At 44.5% G+C, this 22,324-nt stretch overlaps 1 protein-coding gene across 2 annotated transcripts in view; it reads left to right on the top strand.

Moving 5' to 3' along the window:
- The first annotated feature begins 740 nt into the window (after positions 1 to 740).
- pcdh10b (protocadherin 10b) overlaps positions 741 to 22,324 on the top strand; it is a 29,503-nt gene continuing 7,919 nt past the window's right edge. The window contains exons 1-3 of one of the 2 annotated variants that reach the window (XM_074674590.1): positions 741 to 3,586; positions 4,549 to 4,607; positions 4,726 to 4,832. In XM_074674590.1, the coding sequence (XP_074530691.1) occupies positions 1,238 to 3,586; positions 4,549 to 4,607; positions 4,726 to 4,832 (2,515 nt within the window). In that variant the 5' untranslated portion in view covers positions 741 to 1,237. Of the gene's footprint in view, positions 3,752 to 4,548; positions 4,608 to 4,725; positions 4,833 to 22,324 lie in introns of both variants that reach the window. The other variant, XM_074674589.1, reaches the window with a different exon arrangement.

Below are 22,324 nucleotides of genomic sequence, written 5' to 3'. Positions count from 1 at the left end.
AGACCTCTCACTTCAGCCTCACCTGTATGACTGCATCACCTGTATCCTGTAACGCAGGAGCGCACTGTACATGACGGCTCGAGCATTTCAGTGTTTCACATCATCTCTCAGACTGACCCTTTTCCGTTCTTAATGCAAACCTATTTCTGGTTCATCTCTCCGCCGCTAGGGGTCGTATGTGGTCCGCGGATGTGTTTGTGCCTCTGCTTGTATGTCTCCGAGTGTGTGTGAGTGGAAGTGTGTGTGCGGAAGAGTTAATAACGTTACTTCTGCTGGCTGTAATTATAGCGCACAGCCTTAAGAGCAGCGCGTGAATGGTGAATGATTCCTGCATACATATCACAACATTTGCATGCATTAACCCGGTGTGCCCAGCCGGTCCCGCGGCCCACGCGGCCTGGAACCGAGTCAACAAGACCCCCAACCTCCCACCTCCTAACTTTAATCACATGTTGGTTCATTCCGTGGTGCCTTTTACAGGTGGACAGTGTGGTCAGGCTCCAGCTGCTGAAGGGTTAACGTCATAAACGTCCATCTCTCTCCTCTCTCCCTCTGCTCCAGCGCGTCCGGGCTCAGGAGGGGAGAGAGACACAGAGAGGCGGTGAGAGAGACAGGGGCCGAGCGGACAGTGACAGACAACCCCGCCACCCAATCAGGAGAGAGCTCTCAGCTTGATTTACAGCCGCGGGGGCTGCGAAGGGGAGGCGCGATGCGGGAAAAAAGCAAACAGTTGAGTTTGGAGCGTCAGTGTGGAGTGGAGGAGAGCGCAGAGAGGGAGCAGGGCGCAGGGAGGAGACCGAGCCGTTAAAACTACAGGACAAGAGCGAACGTGAGAGCAGGAGCAGCTCTGAGAGGACATGCAGCTCTTCTTCCTGTTTTGTGGATTATGATTTGTGTTTTTCCAACTCTTCACCGGCCTGCTCTCATCACTCCGGCGGCGCTGCGCCTCAGAGGAATGTGCGCAGCAGCTTCTCCGGGACGCATCTGAACACAGAGCAGAGCTAGAGAGGAAAACATCTTCAGCGCAGTTAAAACTCCTTCTTTCTGTGAAAATGTCTCTTTTCTAACGGGACAGATTCCTCTGGACGCTTTACGCATTTTTGGAGACTTTTACGCATTTGGAGACTGTAGCTGCTGACTGAAATGGGTGATGGAAATTGACATTTTGTGCGTTATCAGAGGATAATAATTTATCATCTTTTTTATTTTTTACCCAAGTGCACTTGTTTTCCCGGCGATGATTGTGCTTTTGCTCGCGCTGTGCATCACGGATGGAGTGCTCTCTCAGATACGCTACTCTGTGCCGGAGGAGGCGGACCATGGCACCTTGGTGGGGAATATCGCCGAGGACCTGGGACTGGACCTTACCAAACTGGCCTCGCGCCGCTTCCAGGTGGTGCCCAGCTCTCGGACACCGTACCTGGAGGTCAATCTGGAGAACGGAGTCTTGTTTGTGAACGAAAAGATCGACAGGGAGCAAATCTGCAAACAGAGCGCGACCTGTCAGCTTAACATGGAGGTGTTCCTGGAGAACCCGCTGGAGCTGTTTCGGGTGGAGATCGAGGTGGTGGACATAAACGACAACCCGCCAAGCTTCCCGGAGACTGATATCACGGTAGAGATCTCAGAGAGCGCCGTCCCGGGCACCCGCTTCCCCCTGGAGAGCGCATTTGATCCGGACGTGGGCTCGAACGCTTTACGCACGTATGATATCACTACCAACAACTACTTTTACCTGGATGTTCAGACCCAAACGGACGGAAACAAGTTTGCTGAGCTGGTGCTGGAAAAACCGCTGGACCGGGAGCAGCAGGCTGCGCACAGGTACGTGCTGACCGCGGTGGACGGCGGCCAGCCTCCCCGGACCGGCACCGCGCTGCTGGTGGTCAAAGTGCTGGACTCAAACGACAACGTGCCGGTGTTCGACCAGCCCGTCTACACGGTGAGCCTCTCTGAGAACGCGCCCGTGGGCACGCTGGTCATCCAGCTGAACGCCACAGACCTGGATGAGGGATTAAACGGGGAGATTGTTTACTCTTTCAGCAACCACATCTCCAGCCGGGTGAAAGACCTGTTCAGCATAGACCCGCGCACCGGGCGCGTCGAGGTGCGCGGGGAGGTGGACTTTGAGGAGAGCAGCCTTTACCAGATTTTTGTCCAGGCCAAGGATCTGGGTCCGAACGCCGTGCCTGCGCACTGCAAAGTGCTGGTTAAAGTCAGCGACGTGAACGACAACGCACCCGAGATCACCTTCAGCACCGTCACCGAGTCCGTGAGCGAGAAGGCAGCGCCGGGCACCGTCATCGCGCTGCTGAGTGTGACGGACCGGGACGCGGAGGAGAACGGACAGGTTCATGTGGAAATCCTCGGAGACGTTCCTTTTAAATTAAAATCTTCCTTCAGGAACTATTTCACCATCGTGACGGACGGCCCGCTGAACCGGGAGCAGGCGGACTCCTACTCCGTCACGGTGGTCGCGCGGGATAAGGGGACGCCCTCTCTGGCCACCAGTAAGTCCATCAGGGTCCAGGTGTCTGATGAAAACGACAACGCGCCCACCTTCACTCAGCCCATCTATGATGTGTATGTGACAGAGAACAACGTGCCAGGGGCGTACATACACGCGGTGACGGCCCTGGACCCTGACGTGGGCCCCAACTCTCTCATTAACTACTCCATCTTAGAGTGTGACATCCAGGGCATGTCTGTGAAGACCTACGTGTCCATCAACGAGGAGACCGGGTACCTGTACGCCCTGCGCTCCTTTGACTACGAGCAGCTGAAGGACTTCACCTTTATGGTCCAGGCCAAAGACTCGGGCACCCCTGAGCTCTCCTCCAACGCCACTGTTAAAGTCATCATTGTGGACCAGAATGATAACGCCCCCCTGGTGCTGGCCCCCGTGGGTAAAAATGGCACAGCCAAGGAGCCTCTGCCCCGCTCAGCTGAGCCAGGCTACCTAGTGACCCGGATTGTAGCCATGGACGCTGATGATGGTGAGAACGCCCGGCTGTCGTACAGCATCCAGAGGGGCAACGAGAACGGGATGTTCAGGATGGACTGGAGGACGGGGGAGCTCAGAACCGCCAGGCGGGTGTCAGTGAAGCGAGACCCCCATCAGCTGTACGACCTGCTGATAGAGGTGAGGGACCACGGCCAGCCGCCCCTGTCCTCCAGTGCCAGCGTGCTGGTGGTGCTGGTGGACAGCGTGGCCGAGGGCCGGGGTGCAGGGGAGCGAGGGGGCACCACCAAGGCCAAAGAAGGAACCCTGGACCTGACCCTCATCCTCATCATCGCCCTGGGCTCGGTCTCCTTCATCTTCCTGCTGGTGATGATTGTTCTGGCTGTGCGCTGCCAGAAGGACAAGAAGCTGAACATTTACACCTGCCTGAGCAGCGACTGCTGCCTGGGCTGCAGCTCCTGCTGCTCCCGCCAGGGCCGAGCCCGCAAGAAAAAGCTCAGCAAGTCGGATATCATGCTGGTGCAGAGCGCGGGTAACGTCAGCGGGGCTGGTACGGCCCAGGTCCCCGTGGAGGAGTCAGGGAGCTTTGGCTCCCACCACCAAAACCAGAACTATTGCTACCAGGTATGTCTGACTCCAGAGTCTGCCAAAACCGACCTCATGTTCCTAAAGCCGTGTAGTCCGTCTAGGAGCACAGACACGGATCACAACCCCTGCGGGGCCATAGTGACAGGGTACACAGACCAGCAGCCTGACATCATATCAAACGGCAGCATTTTATCCAACGAGGTAAGAGTCCCTCTCGTACCTACAGTTTAATCCCCCTCCATCCAGAGACTCTCAGCATGTCTGAATCCTGATCATACTCAGGCCCCCCTCCTCAGAGCCCTGAAGCCTGCCTGTCTAATCCAGTTTAAAGCATCCCCACATTCATGCAGGAGCCATCTTCATCCCTAAACTCTTCTCCCTCCGCTCAGTGGCATGCAGGTCGACTCTGAAATGCTGCAGCCGTCCGCAGGGGGAGGGGGGACATAAAGCTAACACCATGATGAGGCGAGCTGACATGTTTCCTGCAGCTCCTCGGGGAGGGGGTGTGTTTGTGGGGGGGTCGAGCCTCACGCAGCACAGATTGCATGTTTCTGTTCCTCCTGTCTTTGAGATGTTAAAAATCAGAGGAAGAGAGTAGGAGGACGATGTGCGGAGGCTCAGAGAGGCTGCTGGTGGCTGTGGGTGGGTGGGTGGGTGCATCCAGTCATGTGTGTGTATGTATGTGTGTGTGTGTGTGACAGATAGACAGTCCCAGGGGAGGGGGCCGATCACATTAAGCATACCGCTCACAATGTTGCTGAGTCGCAGAACAACAGAGATGTGCGACTCTGCTGTTACTTCATCCTGCACCTTGGCAACATATCTATGAATGTCCCCTCCTCCCCTCAGCCTCCCCCTCCTCCCTCCCTCCCTCCTGCAGGGGGTGGGGGGGGAGCCCTCCCAAATCCAGCTTTCATATCTGACATGTGACAGACAGCTGACGTAAACATGTGTGTCGTCTCTCTAGAGGTCATCATGTTTGTGACGCTCTCTTTCAGACCAAACACCAGCGAGCCGAGCTCAGCTACCTGGTGGACCGGCCGAGACGCGTCAACAGGTACCCCCTCTTTAAGTTGAGTTCCCCCTCTTTAAGTTGAGTTCCCCCTCTTTAAGTTGAGTTCCCCCTCTTTAAAACAAACCTGATCAGACCCCTCTCTCTGTTTCTGTTTCTGCAGCTCAGCGTTCCAGGAGGCCGACCTGGTCAGCTCCAAAGACAGCGGCCACGGCGACAGCGAGCAGGGGGACAGCGACCACGACGCCACCAACCGAGGCCACTCCTCCGGTAAGAGCTGCTTCTCCCTGAGTCTGTGAGTGTATCTGGCAGGCGGGCTGAGGGCTGAGAGGGCAGGTCGATGCCTCTCCTGCAGGAAGTGATGATTAGCATGCTGAGCATCAGGAGCGGGGATGCGGGTCTTTGGTGCTCAGTTGTGGCTCGTTGTGTTTGCTGGTTTTAATAACATCCATCACTGCTGGAGCCACCCGAGGCCTCTCAGTGTGTCCAACAATCAGTGTTTGTGCTGATGCGGCTCCACTTTTTACACCCTGTCTTCCCTCCGGTGACTGTGTGGCGTTTTGATTTGCTGCTCGACCTGAAAAAGAAAGACGGCGAGCAGATAAAAGGCTCTGAACGGCTCGCCCTGGACGGGAACACGTCTCTTTATATTTGTTTCCGTCTCCTCTGACACGGGATGTCTGTGCAGAGAGTCTCTCTGCTGCGTGTGTGTGTGTGTGTGTGTGTGTGTGTGTAAATATGTGTCGGCGTCGTGGAGGCTCTGGCTCTCTTGGAGCTCGGTGACTCGGAGCTGGAGACCACTCCATGAGACGTGAGGGGCGTTTTAATGAGGCCGCGCTCGCTCCTGAGAGCTGGGAAGCCGACCAAATAGGTTGTGGTGGTAGAAAACAAAACAGCCAATTCATTCGTTCATTAATTTAATTAATGCATTCATTCATGCTGTTACTCCGAGCGTGCCCCCCTCCTCTACACCCATCCTCTTCTTTTTTAATCTCCTGGTCCTGAAGGATCCATCGCTGCTCTCACAATAGGGCCCCGCTGAGTTATGACTGCTGGTCTATGTCTTCATTCAGAGCCACTCTCTGTGGTGCCCGTCACCTCGGCTGCTGCGGGGGGCCCGCATCATGCCAAACACCCCCCTCCCCTCACTCCTCCTTCTTCTCTGTCAGTGTCAGGGCCCTGGATGGGTCACAGTACGCTCCTGTAAACAGAAGCAGAAGCTGACACCACAGACTGGGTCGGGGCTGTAATGAGCTCAGAGTCAGACCTCCAGCCATCCTTCATTCTCACCGCGGTGGGAGGTTTTCACTCCGACCACAGACTCATCCTGTTTCCAACGCCTCAGCGTCTCCGCTGAACTCTGCCAGACGGAGTTCACGTCCAAACATGAACACTTCAGATTTTCAGAGCAGAGGAGTCTTTGTTTGGAGTATCAAACACACACACACACACGCACACACACACTCGGTGTTTGAAGCCTGAGGAATCATTATATAAGCTGAAGCAGAACAGCATCAGATACGGATACGGCTGAAGAATAATATTTAAATCCAGGGAAACATATTTAAACTAGTCTGAACACAAACTCTGCTATCTGAAGATTTGTAGTCTTCACAGTGAGAGGCTAAGCTAAGCTAAGCTCTATCTTTGCACCATGTGTGTGTGTTGATATGTCTTTGAATACACTGGAAAAATGAAATCTTATCAAGTGTTTTTGTCTTATTTAAAGTAAAGTTGTATATTTTTACTGGATATGAGCCACATTCACCCGATCAGCCCAGAAAAATGTCTTGTTTCGAGTTATTTAAGGATAAAGATGAGGTCTGAAGTGCTTGTAACAGGTTAACAAAAATCTGCCAATGGAAAAAGAGAAATTTGCTTGAAACTAGAATAATGTCTTAATAAGGTAACCTTTCTCTTCTTTCATTGACAGATTTTTTTTGTTCTTGTTACAAGCAACTCAGCAATATGTAGCTCATATTAAGTCTTAAAATACATTTTATCACAAAACAAGACAAAAGAAGCAGTTTTTTTTCCAGTGTAACACTTAAGTGTCAAACTGGTCTTGACGGCCTGCAGGGGGCGAACATGATGTGGCCACAGGATGATTTTTGTATTATCTTGTCTGAGTGGATTAAATGAGGCCATAATCAACAGAGACAGACTCACATGACTCTTTGTGAAGTCATATTTTGGGCATTTCTGCCTTTGTTGATTGGACGGTTGAAGGGAGGATGAGACGTGTGGGGCAGGGAGAAGAACCTGGGTCTGTTTCAGGACCAGGCGCCTGAACCATGAAGCTGTCACACTTACATCGCTGTTAACTGTTTGAGATCAGGCGTGTCCAAAGTCAGGCCTGGGTGCTGAATGTAGCTTTTATTTTACAACGTATAAATTAGAGCTGAAACGATTCCTCAAATGATTCGAGGTACTCGATTACAAAAATTACTCGAGTAATTTTCTCCGCCTCGAGGAATCGTTAAATTTTAAAAAAGATCAAAGAGTGGTTTTCAGACCCCTCAAGCTACCTCTTATACAAAATAGCAACTAGCAACAAATCTAGCTTCTTTTCTGGAGTTTGGAGACTAATGGGTCATTCTACGAAACGGGTGCCATTTGGGTCCGCAACATTTGATGAGACGTACAAGGCACAAAAAATGTGTCAACATGTGTCTACAGATTTTGGAGCTATAAGCAAGTGCTCTTATTGACATGCTGTATCAGAAAATTCTGTTTCTTAAAGAGAAAAATTTTCATTTGAAAAATAACTGCTCTTTAACTAAACAAAAATGTATTTTATCCGATTACTCGATTAATCGATGGGATTTTCAGTAGAATACTCGAATACTAAAATACTCGATAGCTGCAGCCCCAGTATAAATTAAATCACTGAAATCAAGTTTTAAATGATTGAAGATTCAAAGAGTTTATTTTCATGTGCTCAGTAAAGAAACCTGTTTCTCTTTAAAATGAAATTCTTGAAACATCAAAAATAGCCAAAGAAAAAGAAAACTGTTGTAATAATAGGAAATGTATACCAACATACAAAAAGTCCCAAAATTAAGAATAGAGTTTTAAACTGTGCAAAAATGAATGTTCGAGAAATGTTACACAAACTATCAGCAGGTAGCCTCTGGTTGTTACACTCCTGTCAGTTGGACAGCAGTGAGGACGAAAGGGTTTTGTGTCTGGAGGTCCTGCATTCCACAGTCCTGTACCTCCAGCCTGAGGGGGGGACTGTTAACATTCTGTGTTGGGGCGGGTGGGGTCTTTGAGGATGGAGGCAGCTCTCCTGTGGACTTTAAGGTGGTAGATGCTCTGTTGAGAGGGCAGTGGAGTCTGAGTGAGCAGCTTTTAACACTGTAAAAAAACTGAAATCTTAATTATCTGTATTATAAATATTTGTACGAAAATTTGCTTGAAACTAGAAAAACTTTTCTCTTGTTCCATTTGCAGTTTTATTTGTAACTTGTTAAAAGCATTTCAGACCTCTTTTTTTCCCTTAAATAACTTGAAACCTGACATTTTTTCTGGTCTGATCAGGTGCATGTGGCTCGTATTGAGTACAATAAGACACTTTTACTTAAAATAAGTAAAAAAAAAATTGATAAGATTTCAGTGTTTTGCAGTGAACTGCTCTCTGCAGGTGTCTTCCGTCCATACTTATAATGTGCACATTTACATTTTCTGTCAGGGTCACAAACCAAAGGTTTTACTAAACTCCATCTGGACTGTGCACAGGCTGCTGGGCTAAAGCTAAAGCTGTGTTCATTCTGCAGAAACTCAACAGCTCCTACAGCTGATGTCTTTAAATGAACAGATTTATCAGGATGTGAAAATGTGAGAGTTCTAAAAACATCATTGGACATGAGACCAGATTAAAGTGAGGAAATAGAGCAGAGAAACAGTCCTGGATACAAGATCAGAAATATTGTGGGCTAAAAATGTTGTTTGAGAGCAAAAATAGTCTGAATTGGAAAAAAATTCTGATAAAACCCAGATCCTGATCCTGACCTAAAAACATCCTGATGTACTTCACTCATATCGCCCCCTAATGGAGAACATGTTCCTCAGTCAGAAGCAGAGTTTGCTGCACATGATGATGTTTGAGCACATTTAGAAAGAAGAGTTCACACAAAGCGTCAGATGTGACTTTAAGGGCTAATAAATGTGTCAGTGGGAGCACTGGTCCTCCGTCTTTCTCTTGTAGTCAAACGTGGCTCTGCTCAGAGAAAAAAAAGACAACCCGGCTGATGTGTGATTGTCATTTATTTGTATTAACTCCTTCACTGAGTGACTTTAAAGAGCAGTGCCCAGACGCTTCACAGAGGCTGCAGCGCCAAACTCTCCACGCTGAGCCTGTGGCGCTCAAACAGCCTCAGAAAGCTGAGCGAGCTGATCGAGCTGATCGATATCTAACAGAAGAGCCGCCATCATGAGACGCTCTCATGAGACTGACTGACACCATCACACTCTGTGTGTTTAATACGGACACATGGCTCACATACCCCGTGCATGCAGCAGGTAAATCTATCAGGTGCAGCTGGAAACATCACACACTGCAACACACTGAAACCTTATCCAGCGTTAGTGTCCTATTTTCAGTAGAATTTTACTTTTTGGACTTGATATTAGACACAAACAAAAGGTGCTTTCTTATTCCATTGGCATATTTTTTATTTTTTATTTTTTGCTTATTAGGAGCAATCCAGACCTCATTTTTGTCTTTAAACATCTTTTAAAAAGCCATTTTCCTGGACTGATCAGGTGAATGTGGCTCATATGAAGTATCATCAGACAGTTTTTACTATAAAGAAGAAAAAAATCACTTGATAAGATTTCAGTTTTTGCCGTGCAGCTGATTGAATGTGCAGTAAACATAGTTTTAACACCAGCGTTCAGCTTGTGACGACTCCTCTACGAAAAAAAAAAAAAACCTGGACCTGCAGAGAAAGAGAGCTGAAATGCACAGACAGAGCTTTTCTGTTGATGCAGGTCTCTGTAGGTTTTTCTACTGTTCAACATATTCAGGGTCACTAATTTTGCAGTCGGCGCAGAAAATCTAAAAGCTTTTCATTACTACTGAGGCCAGAGTTTGTAAATTACAAATACGGCGCTTTAATGCAGAGAGCAGAGGATGCTTTTTCTATGCTGTAGCATCAGGAGGATAAAGAAGAAGCAGGTCAAAGGTGAAGACACTGTGTTGTTGATAACAGGGTAAATCAGAGTCTAAGAGGAGTCTGGCTTCAAAACATCCAGATCAACAGAAAGGCCTTAAAGATGTCAGAGGGGGAACAGCTCTGAGGTAAAGTTGAATAAAATCTGCCACCAGTCGTTCAAACTGCTCTCTGCATCGCCGGCCTCTGCGCTAAATCACTGCTTTCTTATTTAAAGGTGGTTCTTCATCTTTATAAGATTTTATTCATCAAAAAAAGCTGAAAAGCTTCAGTTTAAGTCACAAGACTCATCTTTGTTCTGACTCAAAAAAAAAAAAAAGGAGGAAAGCAGCTTTGGGTGCTCGGCTCCTGCAGCTCTGAATCTGTTGCAGGAGGGTTTGTTCTGCAGAGCGCCGGACTCTGGGTGTTCACGGTTGGACTGAGGAGTTCCTGCAGTTTGACTGAGGAGATGCTTGATTTTTCTGCTTGCAACTTTGTGGATTACGTAGATTTTATCCCATCTCACTAAAGCTTCCCAAGTTAAAGCAGTTTAGATCAAATTTAAAGGAATGAATCTCTGAGACAAGCAGCAGCAGCAGGGGTTAAATTCTGCTTACATGTTAAATGTTTCAAACACGAGTGTGTGCATGTGTGTGTGAGTGTGTGAGGGTAAATCAGAGATGTCTGAAGCTCTGTGAACATCCAGAAAGATCTGCAGCAGCAGAGCGGAGCGGTAAAGTTCACCGCTGCATCACTTTTGTCTTTTTCACCTCGCTGGAACATTTGGAGTGGTACAGCCGACTGCTCGCGTCCTATTTCTGGTGTGTTGGCATTTCACACACTCTGACACATGGTTGGAGTGTGTGCATGTGTGTGTGATGTGTGTGTGTCCAGTGTTAGTGAGAGGTTACAGTAACTGGAGCTGCAGATTATTTCCTGTGCATCATGTCTTTGTTTGATCAGGCTAATTGAAAGCATAGCTTAGGTTAGCGTAGCTTAGCATGAGCCAAGAGCACACACATGACCTGTGTTGCTGTTTCATTATGTTTGAGTGTGTGTGTGTGTATCTATAGGCGTATAAGGGAGCATGTTGGTTTCTCTCTGAGTGTTTGTTGAGCAGTAAATTAAAGCCTCAGATCAGTGATTCTCTTTCTCTTTGTCTTCCTGCGCACTTTGTGGATCCCTGGTTTGTTTGTAGTTTGTGTTTTCATGGTCTACACACACCTGGATGCTCTCTCACACACACACACATTCTTTGCTCTTTTATTCCGCCGCTGCTGCCGGCTGCCTCGTCCTGCCAACGTTCTCTGCAGCTTCGGGCTCTCTGCTCGCGCGTTTTCCTGATCAAAGCGGAGCTGAAAGAGTCGCAGAGAGTCAGAAATCACCTGTGACCAACACGTGAACAGGATTTTAAAAAAAATCACACGGATACATTTAATTTTTTTCTGATTTTACAGCGATTTCACCGAAACATAAAGAGGATGTTGTTCCTCTGGAGCCCGTCTGGATCAGCCGGGGCGTTAAAAAAAAGTGGAGCAAACTCCTGGCTGGTCGGATCAGTGCGGAGATTATTTCAGTCTGTGGTGCAAAGTGAGTGTGTGTGTGTGTGTGAGTGTGTGAGAGATGAAGAAAGAGAGGGAGAGACAGATTTGCAGTAAAAGTAAAAAGCAGGAACCACATGAGCAAATCCGTCACATTACGACCCATTAGACACCACAGGGTGCAGACATGTGTGTGTGTGTGTGTGTGTGTAGACACAGTAGAGACATGCTTGTAAAGGAGAAATGCATAAATATATGAAGAGGATTTCTTTAATTTGAACATGTTAAAGGTAGAAACTGTAAAAACACACACACACAAAGCGTGGACTCCTTGTTTATTTCATAGACACTCTTGTTTGAAACTGCTCGGTGAAACATTGGAGTCATAACGTGTCTGAAAAGGTGAGAAGTAAAAGAAGATGTGATATTCTGCACAGAAATCCCTCCAACACTGCAAAACCCACACGGTTAGTGTAAGATTAACACAAACCAAGGCTTTAACATGGAGCCCATTTAAAAGCAAGGTGTGTAACAGAACACACACATGTCCAATCAGCTCACGTCTGAGGTTTGGGTTTGGTACAGAGGAGGAAAAAAACAGAAAACATATAGAAAAGTATGTCATTGAATCTGATCCAAATGTATTTATGGAGCTCATTTCCAAAGCAACAATATGCTGACCGAAGTGCTTTACAGAAAAAAGTTAGAAACAATAAAAACAAACAATAAAACAAAGACACGGGACAAAAGTAAAAACTAGAGGACATGAGTGGATCAATGAAAACAGAAAGGATTAAAAGACACATCCTCAATCAGAGCTGAAGCCTGGGAGGAACTGTGAGTTTTAAAGTTTGTTTTAAAAACAGAAAGCTAAAATTACAAACCGTCTAAAGGTGAAGGATTGCCCAGATTAATTTATTTCTCTTTTTTCATTTTTAAAGAAACAAGCTAACATTAGTGGTATAAAATAACATATTATCGAAAAGTTATCAAAAAATAAAAACATAGTTTTAAAAGAGGATAAGGTGGGATCTAAGCACCAAACTACAGAGAACTATCGACATAATAATCATAGCTGATTGGACACATTATCAATAAAGTAAAGGATGAATATTTGTGCTGCATTTACTTTCTTATTAGTGCAACTGCTCCTGTGTAACTGTTCTCTCCTCAGGTTACAAACCTGTGCACACACACATGAACATCAGTGTTTTCTCAGAATCAGCACAGCTTTTCTTCACCCAGTACCATAAAAAAGAAAACAAGGACATTGACTCTGGTTCTGAGCTTTCCTCTCTCTGTACAAACATGTATGAATAAACCAAGGGAAAACATCCAGCTTAAGAAAAAATAAAGTTGATAAAGTGTTAAAAGTTGTTGCTTGTCAAGGATCTGCTGGAGGCCGACTGCAGAAAGACCAAAAAACAAAAGAATTTTACAGCGTTAAAAACTTATTTACAGCCAGGTACAAAAACAGCTTAGGTGTGAAACGTTGATTTCGCTATCGGCACACACTATACGGTGAGTGAATGTTGTTCTAATTCATGGTTAAGTTGATATTTAGACCATAAGTTTGTCCAATCAGAGGCACAGCTCAGCTCATATGACTGATGGGCGACCTATAGCTGTTAGAAAGGAAGCTCAAATCCTGCGCCGCATCCAATATGTGCCAACGATCAGCTTTATTACTCCACATCAGGAACAGACATGACACTGCACAGACTACGTCTGTAATATATATAGTCTATGGGATAAACGATAAACAGAAAAATGGAAATTATGAAGTAAAAAAAAAAGAAAAGGTTTGTACAAAAAAGTATAAAAATACATGACCGTTTAAGTTAATTAGTGTACTGAATAAGGACATCAAGAAAAAATTGCAATTTGCACTAAAAAAAGAATGTGTAAAGGAGAAAAAGTCCCTTCACTGACACACATAAAGGTTCACACACACACGAAGCATTAGAATGATCAGAGGTAGAACCCACCGGGCTCAGTGTGTGTGGACAGGATCTGCTGCAGAGGTCTGTGCTCTGGATGAAATGATTCAGACGTGAACAGGACACAGGACAGGCTGAGCGTGCTGTGTGTGATACGCTGCTGCTATGAGTCACACACCTTTACATCCCTGATGTACTGACGCCTGCACAACCATGTCATGCACCCGTCTACAGGGGGAAGATGCATGGCCTTAGTGCTTTAAAAAGAAAGTAATAAACAAGATCAAGGGTTCAAAGGTCAACAAGATTTATTTACAATGATTTAAATTAAAGAGTTTGCTCTAAATAAACTCAAAGAAAAAAAAATAGATTCCAAAATAAAGTTACTCCAAAAACACAATTACTAAAAAAAAAAGAGTTACAGAAACAAAAATCCAGCAAGAGTTCACAGAATTAACATTTCTCCAACAAAGATATGTACAGTCAGAGACAGAGAGGAGAGAAAAAATCGCTGCTGTGGAGAGGTCTGATGAGTCATATGTGAAAGTCCCAGAGCCAATCTGAGGCTGGCAGTCATGTACACTGCAAAAAACGGAAATCTTACCAAGTGTTTCTGACTTACTTTCAGTAAAAATGTCTTTTAAGACTCAAAATGAGCCACAGTCACCTGAACAGTCCAGAAACATGTCTCATTTCAAGTTATTTAAAGATAAAAACAAGTTCTGAATTGCTTGTAACAAGAGGGAAAAAAAAATCTGCCAGTGGACGATGATTTTTTTTACCCTGTAACAAGCAATTCAGACCTTGTTTTTGGCTTGACCAACTTGAAACAAAACATTTTTTTCTGGACTGGTTAGGTGAATGCGACTCTTATTAAGTCTAAAAAGATATTTTTTATTGAAAAAAAAATCTTCAATAAGGGTTCAATTTTTGGAGTGCAGTGCCACCTGGAGACAGAGACCCACTCACAAAGACAGGGGATGAACAGAGGACTCAATTTAACATGACACAGGACAAAGATCCATACAAACAGAGCGCTCACTCAGACACTAAAGAAGGGAACAAAACAGGCACAGAAACACACCATACAATGATCATCAACTACAAAATCTAAGCCGGTGTTTTTGTAAAGAACTTCTTTTTTCTTACTAGACTTAAAATAAGTCACATTCACCTGAAAAATCCAGAAATTTATCCTAACATAATAAAACCATGTATTTGTCAGCCATCGTCAGACTTTTTTCTACTCATTCCATCATCAAACAGGATATTCTTCTGTACTTGCCAGGTGACTGAATGAGACTAAACTATTTCTTATTCAAGAAATTTGGTGTTGGTGTTTTCATGTGAAGTGATCAGAAATGCGTAAAACACACCCACACAGTTCAGATATCCACTGAGAAGCTGCTGTGTTTTATCTGTTGGAAGGAAACGACTTAAAGTTAATGAAACGTGAGGAAGAGGTCAAATGTGAGTTTTTGCCTCCTTAACATGGAAGTTGTCACGTGACTTTTATTGTCACATGACTTGAGCTGAAGTCGGCGTTAATCTCTTCATTCTGTCCTGTTAATGTGAGAATTTCTTCATTTCTCTGAGAGGAACGATGGAGCCCATTTTCTGCATTTGCAGCTTAAACCTTAAGGCACATTCTTTTCTCTGAGATGTATTTGAGTAGTCCTTGAAGTCGGTCCCTAACAGCCCTGAGATGGTCCTCTATCTGAGTCCATCCACCTCTGGCTGCTCTCTAATCCTCTGCGTCTCTTTCAGACTTAGTGTGTGTGTGAGTGTGTGTGTTAAAGGTCATCTGTGTGTCCTGTGATGTGCTGGACTCCTTTCTTTGTCGCTTTAATCACTCTGGATTTAAAGAGCTCCTCCTTTTCTGCTGGACCCCTGAAGGAGCTCTGCGGAGGCCCCGGAGCCCCCTCAGGGGCCCGTTTTGGCTCCGCTGCATCTGAGGACTTCATGTTATCAGCTCGGGCAATGTCACACACTCTGAGGAGATGCAGCCAGGGTGCTTATCCTCTTTACAAACACACACACACACACTCACTCCCCCCGCCCGCCTCCTCGGGTTCCTCCTCAGGCCTGTGGTTCACGTTATCGCCGTGGTAACAGCTCGCTGATCAGTAATTCATTTTTCAGACCTCTGCATACCAATTACCAAATGAAGGTTATTACGGAGAGTTTGTGCTCACGCCGCAGCGAGCAGAATGTTAAAGACCAGAAGTTAAAGGAACGAGGGTCACCGGCTCTCCCTCTCCTTCATACACACACACACACTCTTACACGCCTGCTTAAAGCAAGACATGTTTAATGCTGCTGAAGAGTGTGTGAGTGTGTGCTTGTGCTCTAAGAAAAAAATCTGAGGAGATGACGATCTGGAGATAACAGTGTTAACACGGCTGAGGCTTCCTCTCTCTTTCTGTGTGTGTGAGTGTGTGTATGTGTGTGTGTGTGTGTGGCTCAGTGTGATAGCCGAGCTGTTTTAACCTCCTGATTGGACGGGGTCGGTCTCATGTGACAGGAGGATTACTAATTTCACCAAAATGTCAAAACTTTCAGGAAGTCTTGATCGAGCTTTGTGGATGAAATTACTCTCCTCCCTCTGCGTGTGTGTGTGTGCGTGTGTGTGTGAGAGTGTGTGTATCTTCCTGACGGAGCCTAAATGCCACATTTCTTGTTCCCATTTTGAGAATTAACACAGCATCCATTTTGTAACGGCAGCAGCTCCTCTCACTTTGTCTCCGTGCAGCTCGTCCAGGTGCTCTCTCCGCGTGTGTGTATCTGTGTGTGTCAGCTCCCAGCATGCTCTCTGCTCTCTCTCCCATCATGCCATCCAGTGATTGGTTTGTCCCCTTGTTATTAAAGTGTAATGTGCTGGTGTATTTATGGCGTGTTGGTTAATATTTAATAAGAAACCCTCTCGTTAGGAGTCTGGGCACTTTTCCAAGCTGTTAGTGACGGCGAGCCAAATTAATCCGCTTTGTAACAAAGCAAATTCCCCCTTTGCTGACCGACACACACACGCACACACAGCATCACACACAGCATCACACACATGCCTGAACACACAAACACACACTGAGAGTGCTTACTGGGACGGCAGCAGTCTTAGCCTAATCAGTCTGTATTCAGAGGGATTAGCAGCAGATAGCCTAGCTGGACAGTTCAGATTGTAGCTGAGACTCAGACACACACACACACACACACACACACACACACACACACACACACACACACACACACATAGAGGCAGATTTAGGCTTTAAAGTACTTGCAAACACAAGATCTGCTGCAAAAAAACATATGGACTAAGGAAAACACGACTTAGCTTAGAGCTCACACTGGACATAAATAGCTCAGAGGCTAACAATTAAGCTAACATCCAGGCTAACTGTTCAACTAACAGTTAGGCTAATACTAGGTCAATCTGTCAAAATAAGACTTTAACTAACAATTGAGCTAACATTTAGGCTAAAGGTCTAGATAACAATTAAGCTAATATCAGAACAGATGTCAGGCTTACAGTTAGACTTACAGTTAAGCTAACAATTGATCCAACATCCAGACTTACTGTTCATCTGAAAGTTATGCTAACATTAGGTCAAACTGTAAGCTTACATTTGAGCTGACATTCAGGCTAAAGTTCAAAATAGCAGTTAAGCTAATATCACATTAAGTGTAGGGCCTACAGTTAGACTAAAAGTTAAGCTAACAGTTGATCCAACATCCAGGCTTACTGTTTAACTGAGAGGTAAGCTAACATTAGGTTAAACTGTTAGCTAACATTTGAGCTGACATTCAGGCTCAAGGTCAAAATAGCAGTTAATATTACATTACATTAAGTGTTAGGCCTACAGTTAGACTAAAAGTTAAGCTAACAGTTGATCTAACATCCAGGCTAAAAGTCAAAGTTTAGCCAACTTCCAGGCAAATGGTTTAACTTACAGTTAAGCAAGCATTTGGTCAAACAGTCAGGCTAACAATTGAGCTAACACCCAGGATAACAGTACAACTAACAGTTAAGCTAATGCAAGATTAAATGTTAGGCTCATGGTAAGGCTAACAGTCAAGCCAATTGAGCCCAAGGTGAAGCTAACACCCAGGCTAACAATTCAACCAACAGTTGAGCTAACAGTTGATCTTGAATCGAGGATAACAATTTAACCAACAGTCAAAGTAGGATTAGGCTATGTTAAATGTCAGAGTACTGTCAGGCTAATGGTCCAGCTAACAATTGAGCTAACACGCAGGATATCAGTAAAATAACAGTTAAGCTAATGCAAGGTTAAATGTTAGGCTTATGGTAAGGCTGACAGTCAAGCCAATTGAGCTCAAGGTGAAGCTAACCCAGGCTAACAGTTCAACCAACAGTTAAAGCGTTAAATGTCAGAGTACTGTCAGGCTTATGGTCCAGCTAACAATCAAGCTAACATTTAGGCTAACAGTTTAACTAACAGTTACGCTAGTATCAGATTAAATGTCATTTTTAAGCTAACAGTGTAGCCTCTTTAGCCTGTTTGGGGAGCTAACAATGCTCTCTGACTGAATCTTTGGTTGTGTGTGGAGTCACTTCCTCCTTCCCACTCACTGTATGTTGAATTAGATGGAGTTGACTCTATAGTCCACTCACTCAGCAAAATTAAAACAAAATTACCGACACTACTCACTCACTCGCCAGCTGCTGATTTTTCTTCAACACTGCAAAACGGCATAGATTTTGTGTTAACGTATCATACTTAACATATTTTTCAACAATATAATTATTACATGTATTACATTTTTTTGGTAAACAACTAAATACCTTCCAAGTGCCACAACTTGTGTTGTGTCTGAGAATTACAAGGTCCAGTGAATGCATCACCTACTACTGACGGTTCAGCGGTTAACGTTTGTGTAACGTTTCTCTGCTCAGAGTGGTGAGGCGCTCTCAGAGAGCTAAGTGTTGGTCTTTGACAGGATGTGATGTTTCATGTTATCAGTAATCTGCAGTCATGTAATCAACCATTTCTTCTGTTTGGACCGCAATGCATGATGGTATATTGTACTCATAGTGAGCATTACTAATATACTTCTTTTCAAAATGCATACATTTATGGACCATATGGGGTATGAGCACGCTCACACAGCACTGAAACATGGTGAATTCGCTATATAGAGGATAGGAAGTGGTTTTGGACACATCCTTTGTGTGTGTGTGTGTGTGTGTGTGTGTGTGTGTGTGTGTGTGTGTGTGTGTGTGTGTGTGTGTGTCTCCTTCTCTCTCCCTCCTTCTCTAAAAGCTGCAGGACTGATTATCCCACATGAAAGTGAGCGCGCTCAGACTGGTTCTACCTGCAGCCTTTCAAGCAGGACAAAAGCTTTTATAAAAAGGGGAGAGAGCCAGGGCCGGGACATGGGGACAGGGGCATTCTGGGTAATGAAACACTATTGAGTTTGTGGTCGGGTTTATCTGATGCCAGGCCGGAGAGAAGACTTCACCCACTGCTCCACCCACTCTGCTCTTCTTTACATGTTGGTGCATGTTACCGCCTGCAGCTCACACACACACACACACACACACACACACACACACACACACAGAGCCAGCGACCTGTGCTGTTTTGCATACGACTGAAGATTTTGAGGTCAAGCTGTGGACGGAGGCTGTTCTCTGCAGGAGGATTCAGAGTTTGTGGTCGGGGTCTTGACCTCCATGAAGGCCTCACACTCTGTTTGTTTGTTTGTTTGTTTGTTCGTTTGTTGGTGGAGTTCAGGAGTGTGAGCAGCAGCTGGAGGGAGCTTTTATTCTGTAATGAACCACTTGGGCTGAATTCAGATGAACTCACAGGGATTGAAATGATACTGAGAATTAAAATGAAAGAAAACAGGATTTTAATTTTTGGCTCTTTGATGATATCAGTATTTTTTTAAATCCTGGTTGAGTCTTTTACTCACAGCTTAATCTATTGATCCTCTGTTTAATAAACCCAGGGTGTGTGGTGTAAATTGTTCTGGTGCCTCTGGTTCAAAATGTATTTTAATTTTTGTTTGAAGACGTTACTTTAATTTGTCTCAACATTTTATTTTTTGATGGCTTGAAATGAAAGTTTTTCTGGACTTCTCAGGTGACCTGGCTCATATGAGGTCTGATAAAATTTTTATCTAACTAAAAATAAGACAAACGCCTAATTTATTCCAGTTTTGCAGTGTGTGTGTGTGTGTCTCATTAGCCGAGGGACGTCTCCTCGTTCTGTTTCTCTTTCAGACTTTCTGAAGTTGTTTCAGAGTTTCAGAGGACAGAGGATGTCATGTGCGTCACAGATCTTTCAATCCCTTCGAGGTTTATTTGAGATAAAATTACCACCCCCACCCCCACCCCTCTCTCTCAGTGTGTGTGTGTGTGTGTGTGTGTGTGTCCCAGGATGAGTGTATTTCTAGTGTTGACTTAATTAGCATCACAAATTGGGATTCTTTGATAAGTTTGTCTCTGAGTCACTCAGTTTGTTTCAACTTGGGGAGTGGGTGTGGCTGGTTTGAGGTCCTGCAGTCCTCAGGGAAGACACTCTACCCCCAAAGTGGTGGTGGCTGTGAAATTTGTGTGTGAATGTGGCGTGATGTTAAAGCGGTTTGAGTGTGCAGGAGACCGAGGGATATAGACACAGCATTTATTTCCTCCAAAATAAGAGTAAATCCACTGGTAAACATGATTATTACAAAATAAAAGAGGACGTTTGAAGGCTTTAAATCCTCACATTAACCCGCTGTGAGGTGTGATATTTTGTGTTTGGAACAGAGAGGTGAAATATCTCAGACGTCCTCTGTAATTATTCATCTTTGAGGAGAATCAGCCTTGAAGCTGAGTGAGTGGAAATCAAATGTTGAGAGATGTTTTTAATGTAAATCTTTGCTCAGAATGCATCAGCCGAAATGTGAAATGCAGCTCAGGTCGAATGTTTTCTCGAGGCTTGAATAAGAAAAGGTTGAAATATGTAGAAATGATTAAAAAACACAAACAGAGGGCTCGTTGTTGAAGGGTGCAGATTAAATGTCTGGCACATCTCCGAGGGAGGAAACGACTCCGTTTAAAGTTCACATCTCCAGGACTGGAGGAAGTTTCTGTTGTGGAGTTTAGTTCCTGTTGCAGTAAAATAATAAAGTGATCATGTTTTGTGGATTTGATCCTGGTTTTAAAGATATTAAAGATGTTAAACCACCTTTGCATCGCTTCCATAACTAGACCCAGCAGGCCCTGTGTGTGTAATGTATTTGTAGGGTCTCTGTCTGCACAGGGGGACGTTTTGATGTTCACAGCATAGAAGCATAAAGCTTCAGGGATCAAAGATCAGGCTGCACTAATACATACTGTGAGAGAGTGCTGCAGATATATAGGATCAAGCTCTGTGTGTCTGAACTCTGCCAGAGACTCAGTGAGGCTCTGAAGGTGCAGGAAGTGCTGCGTCCGCTCATTCTGACCACATTTCTCTGAGTGAAGTCTCCATGTTCCTTAAATCTGACCGACACAAAGTGAGGAAGGAATGGAGTCTGGTGACGTGTCATGAATGGGAACAAAACATTTGGAAGCGTATCACTTCTCTTTATCTCAATGTTTAGAAAAATCAAGAGTTTCAAATGACCCAGAAAACTCTGGTTCAAGGTTATGAGTTAGAGATAATCTGTCGTGTCACTCCTCATTTGCACAACAATGCATCACCCTGCTTATGACCCATCATTTAACTTTCAGACATTAACGAGTTTATGAAGCTAATGAAGCCAGAGCCTCAGTTTAGACTCTCAGCAGCCTCCCTGTGAGATGAGTTCAAACCAAACCAAACTTTTTAGACAGGTTTGTTTGTTTTAACCCACATTAAAGGGAGAATTTCTGTTAAAGGTAGTGTGTCTGTTGGGGGTGGGAGAAAACGTTGTTTTACATAAGTATCAGGATGTGTTTGTTATGATTTTTTAATTTGTCTTTTGGCTCAATAATCTAGATTTTTTTTGTATTTTTTAATTTAAATTCTTTACTTTTCTACTTTTCTCCAGTAGAGGGCAAAATGATTTTCTCAGACTATCGAGCAACATGATGTCAGATCCCCTGAATAAATCCTAAAAGCTGACTCACTTGTGATGTGAACTTTTTGGGAAAATATGTCTCCTGACATAGTCTGTAGACATCATCATCATCATTAATAACAAACCCATTGCAATATGAGACTACAGCACTACAACTCCCATGAGCACTGCCTGCACACAGTGTGTGCTCATTGGTCCATTTGTGAAGTCTTTTTCTGATGTAACTGCTGTGAGGCGCTCAGACTTCATCTCCAGCCTCCGTCTTGGACACCATGACAGCTCTTAGCGCCTGATTTAACAGTTGTCTTGCCTCTTTTTTACTCTCTATTCTAAAGAGATTCTCTGATTTGAGTCACAAACTAGCTTCAAAACTCCTGTAACTTTTTAAAAGTGAGGACATTTATCGGATGGAGCTCATTTAAGCTCACACCGCACCGATCTCACCAGAGGAGGGGGAGAGGAGAGGAGAGAAGTGCACGTAAAGAAGAGAAAGTGGTCACAGATATGAGGAGCTAAAGGAACAGTATTTAAACATCCTAACATTCAAACATTTACCAAAGTTATATGTAAAAACTTCACTCTGAAAAAACTGTGAACAAACCAAATCATTCTATATTAATAAGATGTAATAGTCCAGTGTGACTTATGTTTGTTGATTTCCTCGTCATGACATATTTTTTGACTGATATGACTTTAAGAAATGTATGATTATACTACGAAGTGACTTATAGTCCACTTACTTAGTTGCAGAAAAATAACTGTTGTTAAAAAATATCTAAGCAGACAGTGTTTCTAGCTAAGTTTTCCAGTTTAGTTTTTATTTTTTCAATTAATCTTCAATCTTCACATCTTTCATAAAATGCAATAACAAAGTACTTCTTTTAAGACTTTTCCTTCATAGACTGAATATTTTCATATAAAGGAGAACAACCTCACACAACCTTTTTAAAACTAAATACCTAAAGACCTGAGGAGTTAAACATGTATGTAGTCTTGATTTGAGTGTGAACAGGGGTCATTCACATTTAAGCAGGTTTTAAATCTAGATTCAAGTAAACTTTAACATGTCATGG

This window comes from Halichoeres trimaculatus, unplaced genomic scaffold (assembly GCF_033239565.1).
Source record: "Halichoeres trimaculatus isolate MK-OKI-2021-1 unplaced genomic scaffold, fHalTri1.1 fHalTri1_scaffold_7, whole genome shotgun sequence".
NCBI lineage: Eukaryota > Metazoa > Chordata > Actinopteri > Labriformes > Labridae > Halichoeres > Halichoeres trimaculatus.
This window is presented reverse-complemented; position numbering and strand designations above follow the sequence as displayed.